This window comes from Lissotriton helveticus, chromosome 1_1 (assembly GCF_964261635.1).
Source record: "Lissotriton helveticus chromosome 1_1, aLisHel1.1, whole genome shotgun sequence".
In the NCBI taxonomy this organism is placed as follows: Eukaryota; Metazoa; Chordata; class Amphibia; order Caudata; family Salamandridae; genus Lissotriton; species Lissotriton helveticus.
Genome location: NC_136057.1, coordinates 271328954 through 271349551, shown reverse-complemented (window position 1 = coordinate 271349551; position 20598 = coordinate 271328954). Strand labels below are relative to the sequence as shown.

The 20598-nt window shown below is 47.3% G+C and overlaps 1 protein-coding gene across 2 annotated transcripts in view; it reads left to right on the top strand.

The window, feature by feature from the left end:
• The window catches only part of PATL1 (PAT1 homolog 1, processing body mRNA decay factor), a 203851-nt gene that overhangs the window by 158721 nt on the left and 24532 nt on the right, over window positions 1–20598 (top strand). For both annotated transcript variants that reach the window (XM_078666733.1, XM_078666817.1), the window contains exons 13-14: window positions 8258–8317; window positions 14094–14242. In XM_078666733.1, the coding sequence (XP_078522859.1) occupies window positions 8258–8317; window positions 14094–14242 (209 nt within the window). The remainder of the gene's footprint in view (window positions 1–8257; window positions 8318–14093; window positions 14243–20598) is intronic.

Here is a 20598-nt window from a genome sequence, read left to right as displayed (position 1 = left end):
CCCGAGCCGATCAGACGCGTAAAGCGGAGTCGCACAAGTCAGTTTATCTGTCCAGCCCAGAGCCGCCGTCGCACGATACCACACCTGCACGGCTGTCATGGTGGAGCCCGTGAGGGTCCTGCAAACAGACCTCGCGTACAGCGCCCTGTTATAATCTCCGCCGGGCAACAGCCTCTTGTCCATTTCAAACGCTGGATTCGGCGAAGGGCCGTAAGTACCATGGTTAATCGCCCCCAGCTGAGAGGCCCAATGGTACCGGCGGATATCGGGAAGCGCGATGCCCCCGTCGTACCACGGCAGCGTCATCTTCGTCAGGGCAATACGGGATCGGCCCCCCCATAGTAATCGCCTTTGTAAACTCTCGACCTCCCGAAAGTAGCTAGCAGGCACCGTGTCGAGCGTGTTTTGGAGCGCATAAAGGAACCGGGGCAGCGACATCATCTTGAACAGTGCAGCCCGTCCCAAGGGGGAGAGGGGGAGCTTACCCCACGCAACAACGTCAGTGCGAAGACGCCGGAGCGGGGGCAACAAATTGCGCTCATAACGAAGTACCGGGTCCAAGGTAATAAAGATCCCCAGATACTTAAAGCCTTCCCGCACCACCGAAATAGGGCAGCCGCGGGGCAAGAGAGGAGCCTCGCCCGAAAGAACATAGACGCACGACTTAGACCAATTGATGACGAGACCAGAGTTTTTACAGAAGGAGGTCAAGACGTCGAACGATCAACGATTTCCGAGGCGACGTGAGATACAGCAGGATATCGTCAGCATATAAGGACACCCGGTCCTCAAAGTCCGAGTTCCATCTAATGCCCTTCAAAGATGGCTCCCATCTCAACCAGGCCGCCAGTGGTTCCAGGGCAAGGGCAAATAAAAGAGGGGACAAAGGGCAGCCCTGGCGCGTCCCTCTGCCGAGGGCAAATGGGGCGGAGACACGGCCGTTGACGACCACTTGTGCCAAGGGATCGGTATAAAGCAGTTTCACCCAATTAATAAAGTTCGGGCCGAAGCCAAATTTAGAGAGGACCGCCCAAAGATACGGCCACTCCAGCGTATCGAACGCCATAGTGGCGTCCAGAGACGCCAAAATGGCTGGTTCGCGCAATGTCCCCGCCCGAGGACACCATGCAGGCGCCGGAGGTTCAATGCCGTGTTGCGGTGTGGTATAAACCCAGATTGGTCCGGGTGAACCAGATCGCTTATGACAGTAACTACGCGGTTGGCCAGCAGTTTAGCCAGGATCTTCGGTTCGGCATTGATCAGAGATATGGGTCTAAAGGAGGTGCAGCGGTCGCGTGGCTTACCATCCTTGGGAATCACAACTATGGTGGCCAGTCTTTGGTCAGGGGGAAGGGAACCCGACTCCAACGATTCCAGGAACATCGACCGTAGATACGGAGCTATCGTGTCCGGACGGAGCTTGTAGAGTTCAACGGGGAGCCCATTGGGGCCCGAAGCCTTCCCCGAGCGGACCGAGCAAATGGCAGTAACCACTTCCTCCACTGTGGGCGGTGCCTCGAGGAGCCCCCTCTCAGGGTCCGACAAACAAGGCAGCGAGAGGTCTCGCAGGAGGAGCTGGGAGTCACGCTCGGGTCGGTCGGACACAGGGGAATAGACATCCCGGAAATAGTCTGCAAAACAGGCCACAATGTCGGCAGGGTCAGTAAGACTCACTCCTTGCACATTCACAACCACAGGGACCACCCGACTCGCGCGCTCCCTCCTATCAAGCCAAGCAAGCAACTTCCCAGCCTTGTCTCCCACATCATACAGACGCCCCTGCTGTTCCCTGCCCATTTCCTTTGCAGCATCCGTAACTAGTGCTCTGTAGTCAAGTTGTTTAAGACTCAGCAGGTGCAGTCTATCCGGGGTGACCGCGGACTCCAACTCCCCCTCAAGGACAGCGATTTCGTTCTCGATCCGGACAACCCCCTCCTGTTTAACCTTCCTAACATTGCTAACCAAGGAAAGGGCATGGCCCCGAATCACAGTTTTGTACGCTTCCCACAGTGTAACAGAGGAGGAGACGGTGCCCACATTATCAGCAAAGTAATGGTCAAGCGCTTTAACCAGTTCAGCTTTCACCTTTGGAACACGGAGATACCAGGGGTTAATCGGAGCCACTCGACCCTCAGTCCCCAGCTTCGTATCTATGACTAACCATAATGGGGAGTGGTCCGATATACCCCTAGCAAGGTGTTTTATCTCCCTGATAGAGGAGGCCTGTGAGGAGGGCATCAACACATAGTCTAGTCTCGAAAGACTGCCGTGAGCCCCAGAGTGGAAAGTATACTGCGACTGTCCCGGGTGGAGCAGGCGCCAACAATCAGTGAGCCCCAGAGTGTCCAAGAAGTCCCCCAGCCAAGATTGAGACCGTACATTTTGCCGGGGAGGGTAACGGTCACACATCCCCGACACTACAGAGTTAAAATCCCCTCCCACTACAAGCTGACCCTCAGGGACCCCCAGGAGTACTCTCCCCAGATCGGCAAAGGTAGTGGCCTGCAGACCAGGCGGGACGTAAACGGAGAGGAGGGTGATGACCTTCCCCTCCCAGCGTCCCACAATGGCAGCGTAGCGGCCCCTATCATCACGGACAATGTCGTCAATAGCGAGAGGGAGGGAGCTCCGTACCAGAATGCCCGCCCCCCTAGAGCCAGAGGTGAAACCGGAGTGGGCCAGGAGACGGTATCCACGCCTATTTATTGCGTGGCATGTATTGCCAATCAAGTGTGTCTCCTGAAGCAATTCCACATCAGGGGATAAACGCCGCAACAGTTGCAATACCACACCCCGTTTTATCCTGTCCCCCAACCCGTTGACGTTCCAACACAACAATTTAAGTCCCCTACCCCCATCCCAGAAACCAATCCCAATCCCAATCCCACCCCGCACCAGATGCAACAATATATAGCAGGAGAAAATCAACACTATGCCTTGAAGAAAACAAAGAAACACAAACTGCAACCCCCCAACCCCCAAAGAACCCCTGAACATCTCGCCCCCCACCCTGCACCCCTGCGTAAGACTCAAGAGCCACCCCAACTTGCAGTGTGCCTGTCGCCCCATCACACAACTAGTCTACGAAAAGAACCCCTGAGGAGGAAGACTCGCCCACACCCCGAAAAAACCAAACATTAGCAGGCAATAGTTGCATAGCATCAAACCACAGCTGAAAGTCAATGCGGTGGCCCGGGAGCCAGCGTCGCTCCCTATTCCTGCTCCACCGGGCCACCCCCCGCTCCTCCCGAATGTCCAAAGTGTTCAGAATGTTCCTGCCCGGAGGGCAGCGTGTCAAGCCAGTCACCTGCGGCCCCAGGATGGTCGAAGAAGAATGTTCGATCCCTGTACACCACACGTAGTCGGGCCGGGAAGAGCATAGCGTACTTCATGTCTCTGTCTCTCAGCCTCTTCTTCACCCCTTGGAATCCGAGTCTTTGTTTCTGCACCTGCTGGGTGAAGTCTGGGTAGAAACTGACCGTAGAGTTTTCAAAAGCCACAGGACCAGATTGACGCGATGCTTGGAGGATCGCATCCCTGTCTCGAAAATGGAAGATCCGAGCAATGATGGGACGTGGAGTGGCTCCCTGCTTAGGCGGGCCTCCCGGTATCCTATGCGCACGTTCCACGGCAAAGAACTTACTGAGGCCTTTAGGCGCTAGGTGGTTCAGAACACGGTCCTCCACCAGCAGGTCCACCGAAGAGGCTTCCGATTTCTCCGGGACACCAACCAGACTGATATTATTCCGCCGCGCACGGCCTTCAAAGTCCTCCATGCGCCGGGAGAAATAGTCATTGGAGGCTCGCAAGTTGCCGACTTCTGTCTGTAAATCGGAGACGTCAGTAACGAGGCTGGATGTTTTAAGGGCGAGTGATTTGACCTTCTCGTTGACCTTCGCAAGATCAGCCCTGATCAGAGTAACATCGATGGCAACCGTGTCCAGCTTATGAGCCAGGGCCTCGTACTGTTGACCCAATGTGGCCTTCATGCCAGCAATGGCGCCCATGACGTCCTTTAGCGACAAGTCCTCACCCGTCGAGGAATCCTCTCCGACAATAATCGGGGATTTGGTCGGTCCACCCGGGGAGCCTTTGGCGAGGGTGTATCTGTCCATGACGTTAGACTGCACGGCACCCCCCCGGAGAGCCGGCTTTGTCTTGCGTTTTTCGCCCTCGGGTTTGGTGGCCATCTTGGATATCGTGCCCCAGAGGGTTGCCTGAGACCTGGTGAAAATGGCTACACTAGGTGCGCCCGCAACAGTTTAAAAGCAGAAAGTGGGCACTCCACACCATGTAGTGAGCCACACTAGGCAGGTCCGCAAATGTCGAGATATGGTGGGGTGGAGGGCAACCGAGAAAGGCCGATCCAGACAGTCGGAGAGGTCGCAGGGCGAGAAACGAAACCGAAAGTAGACGACCGAGCCGAGGTGACTCAGGCGATCCGTTGTTGTTCGATTACTGTCCGGCTGGCAGAGAAGCAGAGCCCGGGGTGGCACCAGGGAGCAGGCCAACAAGATTCCGAAGTCCGTAACTTCAGTTCCCGGAGTCCAAATCGAAATCAGGAAACAGATAAATGATCAGCTGGGCCGTGCCACAAGCGACCCGTCCTCTAAGTCAGGATAGGGTACAGGATAAACGGCGGAGGCGGCGAAGGTCCGGGAGCCCTGTGCTCACGCGACCATCTTGGTTGCGCGCGAACCTCTCATTTGCGTGTGTCCATTATTGATCACTGTTGTGAATAAATGTCTTACACTCCTCTATGTTAGGCCTAAGGCTGCTTGCCCACATTACCATTAATAAAGCACTTTTGGTTTTACATTGAGCCCTTTACACTTTTGGGGAACGCCTGGACTCTGTGCACAGTATTATTACCTAGTGGCAATATCTTATACAGAGCCAGCTTCCTATATGTGCCTACACCAAGTGCAAATGTCCCTGATATGGTACATTAAATGAAGGACAATGAGTTATATTTTAGAATCCCCAGGCCTGCCTGGTGAAGACATGAGGATGTAGAGGAATTCCCCCCAGACAGATGTGTGTATTGCTGCATTCCTTTGAGCTGGGTGGGACACAGTGGAGAAGGGAGAGAGACTCCCCGTACACTTCAAAAGGTGCGGTTTGATTGATTGATAGATCTCAAGGAAGGTGCCTTGAATCATCTCAGGAAGTATATGGGAATTCTAAAGAGTGGGGCTGGGAGCCCAGGATTAATCTTTTGATACACATATAGCTGTGGTTGAAATCCAGATGTGAACTCTAGTAACTCCCATGGCCTGCGTTGTCGGACTGTTAAATTTGGTGACAGACTGCTTTTTTAAGAGGAAGCAGAAAAGTGGGCACAACCCCAACATAAAAATTAAAAGACATAGACCTTAAATCACATTTGGTGTCTGGAAATGGACTATAAGAAGGGGAGGTTGAGACCCCAAAAAGTTGTCATCTGACAAGAAGTCAGACAGGCTTTGTGAGGATGGAAAACTCTGTAAGACTTCTGCCTGGAACCAAAAATGGGGGCCAAAACTTCCTAGTCTCCAGGATGGGTGAGGGGTCATCACCCAGGGAAAACAAGAGTGCCAGTTCGGAATCCTAGAGCACCAGTCTCTGCCGCCTTGCCACAACCAGTGTGCCCTGCGAGGAATAGGAGAGCTTTGGAGGTGTAGTTGGGAGCCCAGCCGAGTGGCCTTCCAGTGCGAGGTCACAACTACTGCACTGAGTTGGGTCAGTGCCCATGTGCATATTCAAGTCTGCCACCCCTGAATGCGAGGAGAGGCCTGCTGGGAAGGCAGTCATGAGCAGAGTGCCGTGCAGGGCAAGTGAAGCCTGTGCAGTGCTGGTTGCGGCGACCCCCTTGTGCCAAGAGGGGCCGCTGTGGATGTTATTGCTGGATACTGTGGGCCTCCTCCAGTATGGGTAACCCCGTGAGTCTCCCTGCACCGCCGGGGCCTTTGTTACATCCCTGCTGTGAATTTGTATGACCAATAGGTCACAAGGAAACATTGAGGATTGCACCTGAAATGCTGTCGGTGCATTGAGACCCCCACCCAAGAGGCTTGATCCCTTGGGGAGCGCTTAACTTACCATAGAGGAGAACACTGGAGCACCTCCGATCTCTACTAAAGCCGGCCGTGTAAGCTCCGAGTAGAGCACATATGTACGGTGTGCCTCTGCACCTCCCGCGTGCCGGTGACTCTCCGAACTGGACCAAAGCATTGCGGGTGCCTGTGGACAGGGCACCCTCTGAGGCGATGCAAGCTTCCTTACTGCTGGAGGTGTTGGAGATTGGTTTCAGGCCTATCAGGCCAAAGGGACTGGCTGCTAAGAGCACTGGGGCCCCAAGACACTTGACTATTTTGTTAAAAATTGGAGTGACCTCTTGATTAAAGGACAATTAGTGAGCATACCCTAGATGCGGCCACCAGTGAATGAGGAATAACCCCTACCACATTATGAAGAGCGGGTTGGACGGTGCCAGTGGAACACTAGAGCCCTGACTTAAAGGAGAAATGTGTTAATATTTTCTATGTATGTCTCAATATTGCTTTGCATGTATAAAGTTAGAAATAAAATGCTACTTTTCATTACAAAAATAAGTATTTGAATGGACATTGATTTATTGGCACTGCTGTTCACTTTTTGAGTAATGAGTTGTGTTCACCAACCTATACTCCTTGCAGTGTTACCCAGTGTAGAGAGGTTACAGCCCTAAGGTGGAGCTTGCTCCTAGGTACTACTGAGGCAGTCCTAGACAGAAGAACCCCTTCATTCCCAAGGAGCGAAAAATACATACATTGTATTGCATGTTCTGATTACCCCCCACTATTCTGACCTTGCTAAATTAATACATTTTGAACTTCACTGTACATCTGGCTTGAGACCTCGGAAAGGGTGATGTTACATGTGAATGTCTGGTACATGCTTATCTACAATTTACCATAATGGCCATTATCCCCAATCGAAGTATGGAACAGACCCTGTCTACCACACTTATACAGGGCAATAAAGTGGATTCCACCATGACTTGCAGTACCTTCCAGCTTTTTGATACTGTTCATATGGGACATGCTTTTAAGACTCTGGTATTTCATATTGTAGAACTCGCTCACACAATTACTAGACTGCAGGATGTTTATACAGATTCAGAGAAACTTCTCAACCTTATTATGAAGTCCCTTATTTGATTTGCAGCATAAATAGTTAGTGCTTTAAGTGTATGGTCTCACTTATTCTTCATCTCTAGCCTGCTTCTCTTCACACTCACCCTTCTTCAAAGATCCTCACCTTTTGCTTTGCTCCCATTTTGGTACTCCATCATCTTTTCCTACTTTTCGTCTTTATCTTGTACCGGCTCACACAGCCTACTTATTTGCCCTGTGCTTTAACCAGCTCTTTCTCCATTCTGCCATAGGCTCTTCCACGTTGTGTCTTCTGTATTTTCCTAAATGTACAGTGGAGTGGGAGAGGCAAGGCTGATGAGCAGAGGGTTGCATCCATAAAATTTAAATCCCCAAAATAAGAACCATCAAAAACTGGGAAATGCCCTGTCCTCTGTAAACCAAGTGCATGTCCATGCCAAGTGTTTCTTTTTGTGCCTTTCCAAAATCTGAGCTATGATGATAGTATTCCCTGCATTTCTGGTACAATCTTGGTGTCATTTTCCCCGCTTACCAGGGAATATTTCAATTGTACTCTCTAGTGTTTTACCCTTTCATCTCTACCCTATGCTTTATTTTCTCTTCTCTAATCAAAATCCTTTTTCCCTGAATTTTTTTCACTGGCCTTGTGTTTGCAACGTTCTCTTTCTCTGGGTATTTCATGAGGTGATAAAGAACCTTTGTTACTGAATATTGTCAGCTCCTGCTCCAATTTCCTTCTTTTCCGTAGGCACAGTTCTTGTTTCCAAGATTTCTCTTGCTATCACCCACAAACTCCAGATTAGAATGCCTCAAACCAATCTGCCATAACCCATCCTGTGAAAGGGAAGGAACATCACTGCATATGTACTTGAGGATCTTTCGCGTCGTCCCCAATTCTCAAAATCCCAGTAAATAAAACAAAGACTACAAGTGTGACCAGTTAGCTCTTATTGAAGTGCATTATCCTTGACGTCATGACTTTGAATTACATAGTTGGCATCACCTTACTCCTATAAAGTTTTCTGTACAATGTATTGCTTGTTTTCTGTGAGAGCTGCCTCACTTTGCCATCATAGTAACATTTTATCTGATGGGCTTATTTATTTTCTCTTCTTAAATAGGAAACGAAGGAGAAGCAAGTGCGGGACAAGAAACGCCAGACCCTTGCCATCATTGAGAAGGTGAAATTGCATGCCCCCCAACTTTATTGTTTATAATGGCTGTCTACAAAGAGCTGTACAGGAAGACCATTGACAATTTATAGAAAATGCGAAGAGAGTTGGGAGGACTCAGGAGAGAATGAGCTGGCCTAGTATTGTAAGATTCCTCTTGAAGTGATGACCTGGTAATTCTAAGGATTAGATGCAATTAACTTAAGCATGCTCATTTATCAGGTTTGCCAAGATTGATTAGTGGTATATGTAGGAAGCTGGCTCTTTATATAGTGGACCAAAAAGAGGTACACTGTATAAGGAGTCCAGGCAAACCCCAAAGCAATTACAGAGACACAAATGACACCCCACATGCTCTCTTTTGGGGATAGTGTGGCCGAGCAGTTACGCATACCAGAGGGTATTGCTAAGCATTTATTACATACACAAAAGCAGTAAGTGTGACCACACTCAAAGACATCTGGCACCAATTTATAAATATAACACATTTATGTAAATTTAAATTTCAAGATCATCGAAATTGGGTAAGTACTTCAAGTTATGATTTTTTACAGTTTTCAGAAATGGACTTTTAATGCATTTTCTGGATCGCTAATGTCATCCTATGAAGGAAAAACATGTATTGCATTCGAGAACTTGTCAGGGACTGTTCTTCAGGACTCAAGGTAAGTATGGGGCAAGGGCCAAGGTCACATCAACAGGCTCTTGGGCGTCCTGGTGAAGGGGTGTGGCATGGCATTGGTTGTCCCATTCACCTCAATGGGAGAACGGTCCGGTTACCTGGAGGCTGCAAGCTGGAGCTGGGGGACCATTTGGGGGCACCTACATAGAGGCTTGACCCTTGAGAACCCCACGCACACAGGCTCACCCTTGGTCCACTTCTCCTCAGGCTGTGGCGCTCGGGCAGTGGTGTCTTTTGGTGTCTGATTCCGGTGCAGGAGTCTCTCACAGTTGAAGGGGCCAGCAGAAAGAGGATGGGCTTAACCCCTTTAAGTCTAGCCACCCCGTTTACACCGTGTTGGAAAGTGCCTCTTTTGACATGGTTAGCTCCCGCTTTTTGCCTGGCATTTGATACCCTCCATTTTCTTCCCCCTCTGAGAGGTCTTCACCATTCTAAGAGGCATGGTCCTTGGTCCTTAGCATATTCTGCCAACTGCTCGTTGAGCTTTTGTTTGGAGAGATGGGACCCCATGTTAAAACGTTTTAGTTTACATAAAGACCTGAACTCCCTGAATTTTAAGTGGAGATAAGGGGTGAGGTCGAGCTCCTCAAATCTATCCTCTGTCATTAGTTATATTTTCACTAACAGCTGGGTTCTTTTTAAGAGACATTGTTAAAGAAAGCCCATGACCTGCACGTGCGACTTGACCGACATACGATCTTGATGAGCTGCTCCCCCTTGTATCGGCGATATACTATTTAGGCCGGACGCACTCTGACCATAACCCGCATGTTCTGGATGTGACATGGGAACGCCCTCGCCCGCCGATCCCGAGCTGGCGGCTGCAACCAGACCTTTTACTAGATGCGCCTTTTAGAGACCTACTGGCCGCCAATATCCCCCGATATTTTAAGGAGAACGCTGGAACGGCCACGACACCTTTGGTGGAGTGGGACACGTTCAAAGTCGTGGTGAGGGGGGACTGCCTTGGAGCACAGGCAGGTATGAGGGGCAATTGGAAGCAGATCGCACGCACCTCGAAACCGACCTGCTTCGGAGGGAGGGAGAGGCATTGGAGGGCATGTTAGAGATGAACATTCTAGATTACTAGACCGACTCCGTAATTTGAACTACGCAGCACACTCAGCGCGCACCCACCATATGGGAGACAAACCTGGTAGGCTGCTGTCATGGCTGATTCGGCAAGACATGGTTACTGCACCCGTGACGGCAATACAGAACACCCAAGGGGTCATAGTACACACCCATAAAGATATACACCATGCATTTGAGGAACACTACTCCACAGTATACAGGTCTTGCTAGACAGTCACGGATACAGACATACAGAATTTTCTGTCCATACTAACATTGCCGCAGCTTACGGACTGTCAAAGGGGAGACGTAGGTGCCCCTTTATCACCGGAGGAAATAAGGGATGGCATATACTCCCTATCGAATGGCAAGGCGCCGTGTCCGGATGGACTGCCGGCTGAGTTCTACAAAGCATATTCGGACGTACTGGTGCCAGAGCTGTTGCGTGTATGCGAGGCAGCGCTGGAATATTCAACGCTTACCCCCACACAGAATGAGGCAATGCTAGTTTCTCTTTTAAAGCCAGGCAGAAACCCTGATCTCTTGGGATCTTATCACCCATTGGCCCTGTTTAACACAAACTAGAAAATTCTTGCCTTGGCCATCGCCAAACGTCTTGCGCCGTTTGTGCCCACCCTGGTGCATACCGATCGCAATGGATTTGTACCCAACAGAAGCACCTCCCTAAACATTTGATGATTATTCCGGGTCCAGAAATATGCTACGGAGCACTGGCCCAGATCTGGCTGTCTGGTACTGGACCTGGAGAAGGCATTCGATTCGCTGGAGTGGCCTTATCTTGTGGCGGTCTTAGGTAAATATGGGCTAGGGGATGATTACCTATAGCTAGTACAATTGTTATATCAGCGGCCCACAGTGCGGGTTCGCACGGGCAGGCTCCTATCAGACAAAATCTGAGTAAGGCGGGGAACCAGACAGGGGTGCCCCCTGTCTCCGTTACTTTTCTCCCTGGCCATGGAACCGTTGGCGGCTCTTCTCCAAGAGGGTGGCATGGAGTGGGGTATCCCCTTAAGTGACAGAATACATACAGTGTCCCTATATGCGGACGACCTGCTAATATATATATACGAGATCTTCATGACGTACCACCCGAGATATCAGCTCTGTTCTAAAGATTTGAGGCGGTATCTGGCCTCAGGGTAAACTGGGCCAAATCAGGGGCTTACTCTTTCTGTGGGGATATGGCAACAACTGATATAATCATTAACGGTACTGCGCTTACGTGGTATCCGAACACGTTCAGATACCTGGGACTATATATTTACAGGACCCAGTCAGATATATTGGAGGGTAACCTGGTTCGCGCTGTCTCTTCGATTAGGGCACAGATGCAGTTCTGAAGTCCTTGCCACTCAACGTGAGGGGATGTGTCACCTTAACCAAAATGATAGTACTACCCAGGCTTTTATATTATTTTGCGAATCTTCCGGTATATATCCCAGTGAAACTCTTCAGGGACCTGGAGGGGATGCTTTGTGGCCTGATCTGGAATGCGGGGTGGCCTAGGGTAGCACTACAGAAATTATATGCACCCCCGGAATGTGGCGGCTAGGCAGTCCCACATCTGGAACTATATTATTTAGCGGCGCAACTACAGTGGGTTGCGAAGTGGCGTAGCGGCAAGAATCTGGCGGACATGGCAACCGGAGACACAGCTTGGACGCTGGCCCAGATCTGCAGATTGTTTCATCCGCTAGGTAACACTCCCCGCGCGTCACAAATACATGTCGAGCTGGCCCACAGATGTTTCAGAAGGAGCCTTCACCTCACAAAAGACACACTTCCATACGCCCCGGTATTACCGCTTCTCTGTGACGCCCAGAGGCAGAGTCCCTATCACAGACACGACATTGGCACCATGGGTTGCAGTGGGTGTGGAGACACTTGGAGACCTGTATGCGGATGGCGCCCTTCTACCTTTCGCGCCACTGACGGCGGATAATGGGCTGCAAGCGGGTCAGTTTCTTCTACACGCAGCCATTATGCGAACATTTACACAGAAGTGGGGCGACATGACCAATGAGCTACCAACTCATCAGTTATTGCAGTACCTGCATGTAATGGGGGAGGGATCGCATGTGATACACTGGCTGGTGCGCGCCCTGCTCACACACGTCCTGAAACCATTACAAAAACTCTGCACATATTGGACAAAGGCCGTCCCTGGACGGACACAGAGTGGGAGCGCGTCATAGCTGGTGCCACATATGTACCACGTAACTCACGATTCAAACTTATCCAAACTTACATATTACATGGGGCTTATCTTTCGCCGGACAAAATTAATAAATACTTTAACGTCAACACTTCCGAATGCCCTAGGTGTCGTCACATGGGCGCTGATTTACTACACATGCTGTGGTCCTGTCCCCTGCTTCACTCTTACTGGCGAGCGATACGGGAAATACTTGCCAACTGCAAGAACAATGTGATGTCCTCCACATGGGAGGTCTGCATTCTGGGGCTCTATAAGAGAACCAAGGCTAATAAAGTAAGCTCCAGGTTTCGTGACCTGGGCCTCGTTACAGCAAAGCGCCTCCTAACTAAGAGGTGGAAACACAAGGATCCGCCAGAGGTATCACACTGGAAGAATTCCCTTTAAGTATGGGCGCGGGCGGAGGATACCACCCTACGCAGGGAAGAAACGGCAGGGCTGCGAAAGTATCCCATTGCCCAGGCGTGGGACAAAATGTAGAGAAATGTCACACGCTCGGATGCCACACTGCAGGCACCCCTGATGCAACAAGCAGGACCTGACACTTAAGGAGCCACCTAGGTGCTGATACTGTGTTGTTTCTACATGCCACTCCAATTGCAATCGCTAGGCTGAGCAGGTTCCTCACATTCCCCCCAAACAGAGGGGGGGTGGTAATTACCACGCGGAAAGCAGCGCATGCAACGCGTCACTTCCACAACCACGTAATCGCGCAGAGAAGTAAAGTGGCAGGCCCCACACCATAAACACACACTAGCCCTGCCGCGACCTCGCCAGGAAGATAACCTAGACACCTGATGCATGCACCCTCGGTGATTTGTTGTCTCACTTTTTGTTTTGTTTATGTTCCTAACAGTTATAGGTAGAGGTCCCAGTGCTGAACCTAGGGGTCCAGTACTGGATTACAAAAGTAACGAGAACCTACTTTACCTGTGACTTGAATTTCCTTCCATAGGATAACATTGCTAGTTGTTCACTGAAAAGTGTCAACTTTGAAAATACATTTATATCCTTTAAAAATGACAACTGTAACCAAAACGTTTTTACTTAACTGTTTACAGCTTAGGTCCCGGGACTAAATCTAGGATTCAGTCATGTGGTTAGAAAATTAATCCTGAAAGTAATCAACTGCATTTATGTGGAAAAACCCATTGAGCTCATTGTTAAATTGTGTTTAGAATTGTGTTGCCTATTGCAACCCCAGTAACTATTGTACTTACCAAGTCTATTGCCTTTCTGCAAAGTAATTACCTAAAGTCACTCATATTGAGAAAAGTATATTTTGATAGCTGTTATTTCTAAAAAAAAAAAACTATATCTTTTGATATATAAACAATTGGCCTAGAGTTCAGTTCTTGTGTGTGAAACCTTTTGCTGAATGAGTGTGTACAACAAATGCTTTACACTGTCCTCTGATACTGCCTTACTGCTCGACCAAGCTACCACTTTAGAGAGTAAGGCCAGATCTGACTTTAGCCTCTGTTATACCTCTGGAGATTGGGGACTCTATAAACACTGTACCTTACTTTGGTCCAGTATATAGAGCCACTTTCTTAGTTTAGGTATGCAATGACATTGGAAAATATGTGGTAAACTGAGGTTCTGTCTCCTATAAGGACATATGAAATATGGCTTTACTCATATTCTAGACTGTCCCTTTACCTTAATGCTGAGAGCATAGATGCCTTTCCAACCCATTCTAATACGTTTTTTTTGCTCCATAATAAACCAGACAAAATGCTTAGACCACCTTTGTGGTGTGCCTTTTTATACAGGCTTTCTCTCTCCCTTAGACCTTCACTCTCCTCTTGGATGTTGAGGACTATGAACGGCGCTACCATCAGAGCCCCATGGAGGAGCAGCCTGGATCGCTCGAAGAGCGAAAGCACAAAATCCTTGAGATGTACGAGAACCTGAGGGGGAAGTCATTGGGACATGAGAGGTGAGCCAAGCTCAATGGCCATACAAACGAAGTAGCTGCATAGGTGCAAGGTAAACGGATGTCCCAATATGTGAGGACCTGGTGGAAAGGAAAAGGGAGAGGAAGGAGGTGCAAAAGATAAATGATGAACAAAAGGCAAGACATGAAGCACTGCTGAGGGCAGAAAATCTGAAGGGTGCTACTTCTGGGACACAGGAGGTAAATAAAGGACAAAAGGCATGAGAGCGACTGATTGAGCAAAAGGTAAAGTGCTCTGTTACTCCTTGTGATGGAGCAACACAATATAAACTTAACAAAAGAAAAAAAATGAAGGCTAATTCTGGAGAGTTGCAAGTGGGCAGATCCAGCAACAGTATGAGTTTATTTGAGGCTTAGTACAGTTGGGATGCAACATGAGAACTGTGTGACGAACATACAAAGTTTAAGTAGAGTTGGCAGGAAAGGAATGTGTTAATAGGGACATGCAAGAGGTATGAAAGTGACATTCTCTGATCACCCATAGACACACGTATTATGGCCATAGTTAGCAATTTGTCACCCCTAAGGGGAAAGCTCCACTTCTTCTGGGTTTATGGGATGAAAGTGCTATATCCAAAGAAATCACTGGATTGATGAGCAGAAATGGCAGGAACTTTATGACATTGGTGTACAAGTTGGGAGCAATGAGTAAGAGATAGCCTGTTGATTTCCCTGATAGGTAGAATGCTGAAATTTAGGAGACCTCACTGAGGAGAGATCCAGGCAAAATCAAAAATTACATTTCAACAGAGAAAAACAATTTACTGTAAAAGAGTGACCAAATGCTCTTAAAACTGCCACCTGTCAAACAGTGCCAGTGATGTAAGTGAAAGGGTTGGCATCTGGTTGAAATGTACTATAGTGTTGTATTTCTGAAGCACCAGCGTCACTTCTTATAAGGCTTCAAGATCATGGTTTCATCGAGGGGAGTGATGGGCACTGGTGTAGCAGGAAAAGTTCTATGTAACAAAACCTTTACAGAATTGGTGTATTTTAAACTGTTTCTGAAAGTTTACACTGTAAGCACACTCTAAAGTGCTCGGACTCAGAATTGTTTTTATACTCTGGGATCTATGTCAGTATTGGATCTAAGGATAGAACTGCATTGTGGTTTAATATAAAGTTTCTCTCAGTGAGATGGTATGGTGAGATGAATGAAGGGAGCATGTAATTGACTGGAATTGAAATATCTAAAAAGCAGGGGTAATCAAAAGGCTCAATGTCCAAAATGAGAGTGGTGCTTTGGAAGTATGGATAAGGAATCTACATGCAGGCCTTGAGCGAGTGATGTGACAGTGGGGACACATTATCATGCCTTTTGGTGTTCTGGCCTTCTTTCTCCATCAAAAGTATCATGCGCTGCACTATTCCCAGATATAAGGAAAACAGCAACCCTTTTCAGTAAGTCATTCGTCGGCTAACCTAATAGCCTTGCAATGATAGCTCTAATTCTCTTCCAGAGGATCCTCCTCAATAGTCATAAGCACAAGAATATTCCCGCCCATGCGTGGGACCCCGGAAACATATAAAACGTATATGTGGAAACCATATATGTAACTATATATATATATATATATATATATATATATATATATATATATCCATCAAAAGGTTAGCCCGAGATGAAAAAAGGCCACACTGCAAGATCCATAAGGCCACGGGGTTGGCCACGCCCACACGGGCGGGACTTTTGATAACTCAGGTGCAAGGTGAAAATATCCTGACTACTACAGCAACAAGCCACTGACGAAGGGAGTGGAATTCTCCTGAAACGCGTTTGGCTATTTAACTTGTGAATGCTGATTCCTGTATGCTGCCAGCTTGCAAATTCGACCCAAATAAAAGTGGAACAGAAACCGATCTGCCTGTGGCCTTTTTTCATCTCGGGCTAACCTTTTGATGGATGTGAGCGGCGCAGTCCAGCCGCGAAAAGAGGCCCCCTGCTTGGTGCAGGCTCTGGATGCCAGGTGAAGCTGACTCCGTGAGAAGGCAGAAAGTTCCCGGCGTCAATTAAAAGGCAGAGGCTGTGCAGTTTACAATTTCCAGCCTTCAACCCACTGGGGGAATTCTTTTTAACAAATTTTGCTCTAGTATTGACTGGTACTCACTCGAGCAGCACTTACCTGCACTGCAAGATCCATAAGGCCACGGGGTTGGCCACGCCCACACGGGCGGGACTTTTGATAACTCAGGTGCAAGGTGAAAATATCCTGACTACTACAGCAACAAGCCACTGACGAAGGGAGTGGAATTCTCCTGAAACGCGTTTGGCTATTTAACTTGTGAATGCTGATTCCTGTATGCTGCCAGCTTGCAAATTCGACCCAAATAAAAGTGGAACAGAAACCGATCTGCCTGTGGCCTTTTTTCATCTCGGGCTAACCTTTTGATGGATATAATATATATATATATATATATATATATATATAGTTACATATATGGTTTCCACATATACGTTATATATATATATATATATATATATATATATATATATATATATATATATATATACAGCCCGTCCCGACGTTGTCAGGGTATGAATTGCTGCCGGCCGATTGTCGCGCCCATTGGTCACGCCCCCAGAACACGAAATATTGCCCAATAAAAATTACCATAACAAATGCCTAAATCCTAATATGTGAGCACCCTCCATAGAACGTCTGGCGGGAGCTGTGTCTAAGAGTGTATCTCGGTGCTGGCCATCAATGAGAGAGACCTGTGCATTTTTCAAATGGGTGGTGAAACAATAGGAGTATGTTGCTGGAGATGTGGCCCGCCGTGCCAGCAATGTACTTAACGGGGGAGGGACAGTCCCTTTCTTGCTATTTCCGTGGAGGCGGGCCTTGTTTCCGGATGTGCGTCGCGCGAGGCCTGTGTGCAATAGAAGTGGTAAATCTCCAGTGTGCGCTTCAGGCGTCACCGGACGATAAGGCGAGATTAGATTTCCTGCACAATGGCCTCTGTTTGCGCTCCTTCCGGCCCTTGGGAATAGCGCAATGCCTGACCTACATACAGTAAAGCAGGTGCACGGCACTGGGAGCGTGGAGCAAGCACACCCGGAGCTGGAATGTACGCTCACTTTTTTTTTCTCGTAATGCCGCGCCCCGCACACGCCCACGCCCCCTGCACACGATATGAGACATGGCATGAAGGGCGGAACGTACCACACGTTTTCGTAATGCCACGCCCGCAGCACACGATATGAGACATGGCATGAAGGGCGAAACGTACCACACGCCCCCAGCGTTTGTCACGCCACCAGCACAAGCCCACAGCACAACACAGACACACCCACAAGGGACTACTTTGCTGGCACGGTTCTTTTACCTTTTAAATGTATATGGTGGGAGTCTGCATAGCCTATGTCCTTCTGCTGCAACTGCCCTTTCCAACGCTGTATTGGGTGTTGTGATTGGTGCTGTGGTTCCTGAGATTACCCGCCTCAAAGGTTTGGGCTCTCTCTTTATAATATTAGTATATATATATATATATATATATATATATATATATATATATATATATATCAATAAACCCACAATGCAGCCTTTCATATACTAGAAAAAACTGAGCAATGTTGTAAGAATTTCCCTTGCACACAAATACAATTCCAATAAAGCAGGGAGAGAGAAAACCCATTTGAAAACTGCTTTAATGCACAGCAGAAATCATAATCCTGCAAATGTGCTTATGATTTTGATGAGGATACCCCTGGAAGAGAACTAGGATTACAGGTAAGTAACTTATCCATACTGAGTATGTGAGCAAAAACAGATAAATTGAGGTAGAATGAAGGAGACTGCTTAGAGATTGAAAGACTCCAAAAGCGGGGAATATGACGTGTGATACTGTGCTTGGGAAACTCTGCACAGTCTGCATCTGTTTGTACGTTGCACCAGTTCTGAGAGTTTTCCTTTTTCCACAGTGTGGAAAGTTCCGTCATTGTACTGGGGGTAATGGCACTGTCTTTACTTTCTAGAGCTAACTGTGAGCAGGACTGACCATTATTTCCCACAGTTATTCTGGAACATACGGGTGGGTAAGTCCTCGAAGTCTATGGTCTTTAAAGTTGCCATAGTGATAAACATGCCTTGTAAATAGCAAATACCAACTGTCTGTTGATTTGGACCTCTGGCAATTTGCTCTGAATTGAGCCAGCTTCGGAAGAGAAATTCAGTGTCTACCTCACATGAAACAAAGGAAACTTCCCAGACTATCCTCCCAGTGATGCTGCAAATGAGATGGCACCATCTATAGATCCTCATAATTTCCTGGTAGTAATAAAAGCCCACCATCTAATCAACACCCACCACAACAACTCTGAATTCAGACTATACATTGCAAGGTTATTTGATTAGTAGGTGAATGACATCCTTTACAAGATCATCAAGATTAATGCAGTGGAGATGCTGTGGCAAACCCGTGTCAGCAGAATAATGCCTGCATAAAAAGAAAGCCTCATGAAGCAGTCGACCTCCCAATGACCATAGACCTGAGGACTATGTATGGAAGTATACTGTGAAAAAGATTATTAGGAAGGAAGCATTGCAAGAAATATGGTATGTAAACAAACTGACAAGATTCAGAGAGGGAAGTTCTTATATCACTGCACCCGGGTTACTGGTACTTCCATAAGTAGTAGGCTAAAACGCATCACCCAAATCTGTATAGCCAGACAGTTTTTTCCAGTGTGTTTAAAGGTGAATGAATGTTTTGTCGAGTAAATTTAAAGATGTTTGGTAACTTGTACAATAAGTGCTCTAGAAAGAATACTGCGTGGATGGAATGATTGGTTAACTCACTCTAATGAAAGGGGTGTTCTCCTTCAGGGGACCAACATTGTGAATCATAGGTACTGCGTAGCACTGCCCGTGCGTGGGATCCTGGAACACTTTTTCCAAGATGCTACATTTTTTCAGCTTCAGATAGACTTGCCAAAATCACTCTTTTTGAAATGTGGTAAACATCCTGTTAAATATAAATTCACTCCTAATTAGGTCTTGTAGTTGCAGCCCACAAGGTAGGGTACGTTGTATTTAAAAGTGCAACATGTAAATATTTAAATTTGGCATGTTCCTAGAGTGACTAGACACTAAAAGCTATTGATATTGTAAATATTGTGACTTTTTTTCTATATAAGAAAAGCTTTAGTACAAATAAATGCTATTTTCCTAACTACCAATCAACCAATGTTTTATGTATTTATTAAAACCCAATTCACTGGTGAAGCGGAGTTTGTAATAAATATACAAGAAGGGTGACTTTTAGAAAACAATGCTTTTCGTGCCCAAAGTTCCAATAGGCTAATTAGCATTAGCTGCTTTCCTCAGCCCGTGCTTCACCCTTGAGCAGGTGTGAAAATTGCTCCCAGAGCAGAGACAATGGCTTGGGCCTTTTGGTAGGATGGAATGGTTGTGAGGTATATGATTCAGCTTAACCCTGAAATGGCACACTGTTATGTCACAGGAAAGTTATTAATTTGACAGAGATTAATGAGGTCTACCTATTTATAGTTTAGTGTAGAGTGAAACCTGGGGAAATGTTTGAATTCAGGGTACACTCTAGCCATCCTGACAACACCAGTTTGGTGTGAACAGCTGGGACGACACAACTCATTACCATGGTGCTTAATGATCTATCATCTTTTTAGCCTTTCTGACAAGGCGAATGTGAAACACACATTGGAAAAAGTGCACTGGGATCCCTCTCATGGGCGGATCTATTTAGTGCTTATGATTTCAGTGACAAGTCCCAAAAGGAGACGTAGGATTACTGTTAAGTAACCATTTGTTACCTGCCATCAGTATGTAGCATGTGCCTAACGAAATGGCCACATAAGTCAGAAAATGCTGAAGCATCAGGACTTAATATCCAAGTCACAACATGGACAATTAATGATCTATGTACACCTAAATCATGCAGATTTCCGCATACCAAAAACTCTGAGCATGAGATAACTTGGTTATAGAGCATGACATAATCAGAAGGGAGGGTATCGACTTCCAACCTAGTTAGATTTTTCACCAATGAGAGCAAATACCAAGATGTGCAACAAGCTTCAGTAACACTATTTTAAGAACTGGATTTTAAAGTAGCCCCGTAAACATTTAATTAGGAACTAGCTAAACAATAGTTTAGTACAATTCAAGACAGTAAAAGAGCAGTTGCTTTCCTTTTTGTAAAGCGGATAATGTCTCTTAAAGTAGTTATAGCCCCATTTCTCATATCCACATAGTTGACAATGAGGAAAGTATACATCGTTGAGTTTTAGTGTATCAGGCATGTAGTTAGTGACGCAAGTACACCCCCTTACCAAGTATGGTCTTGCTATCAAGAAAGAG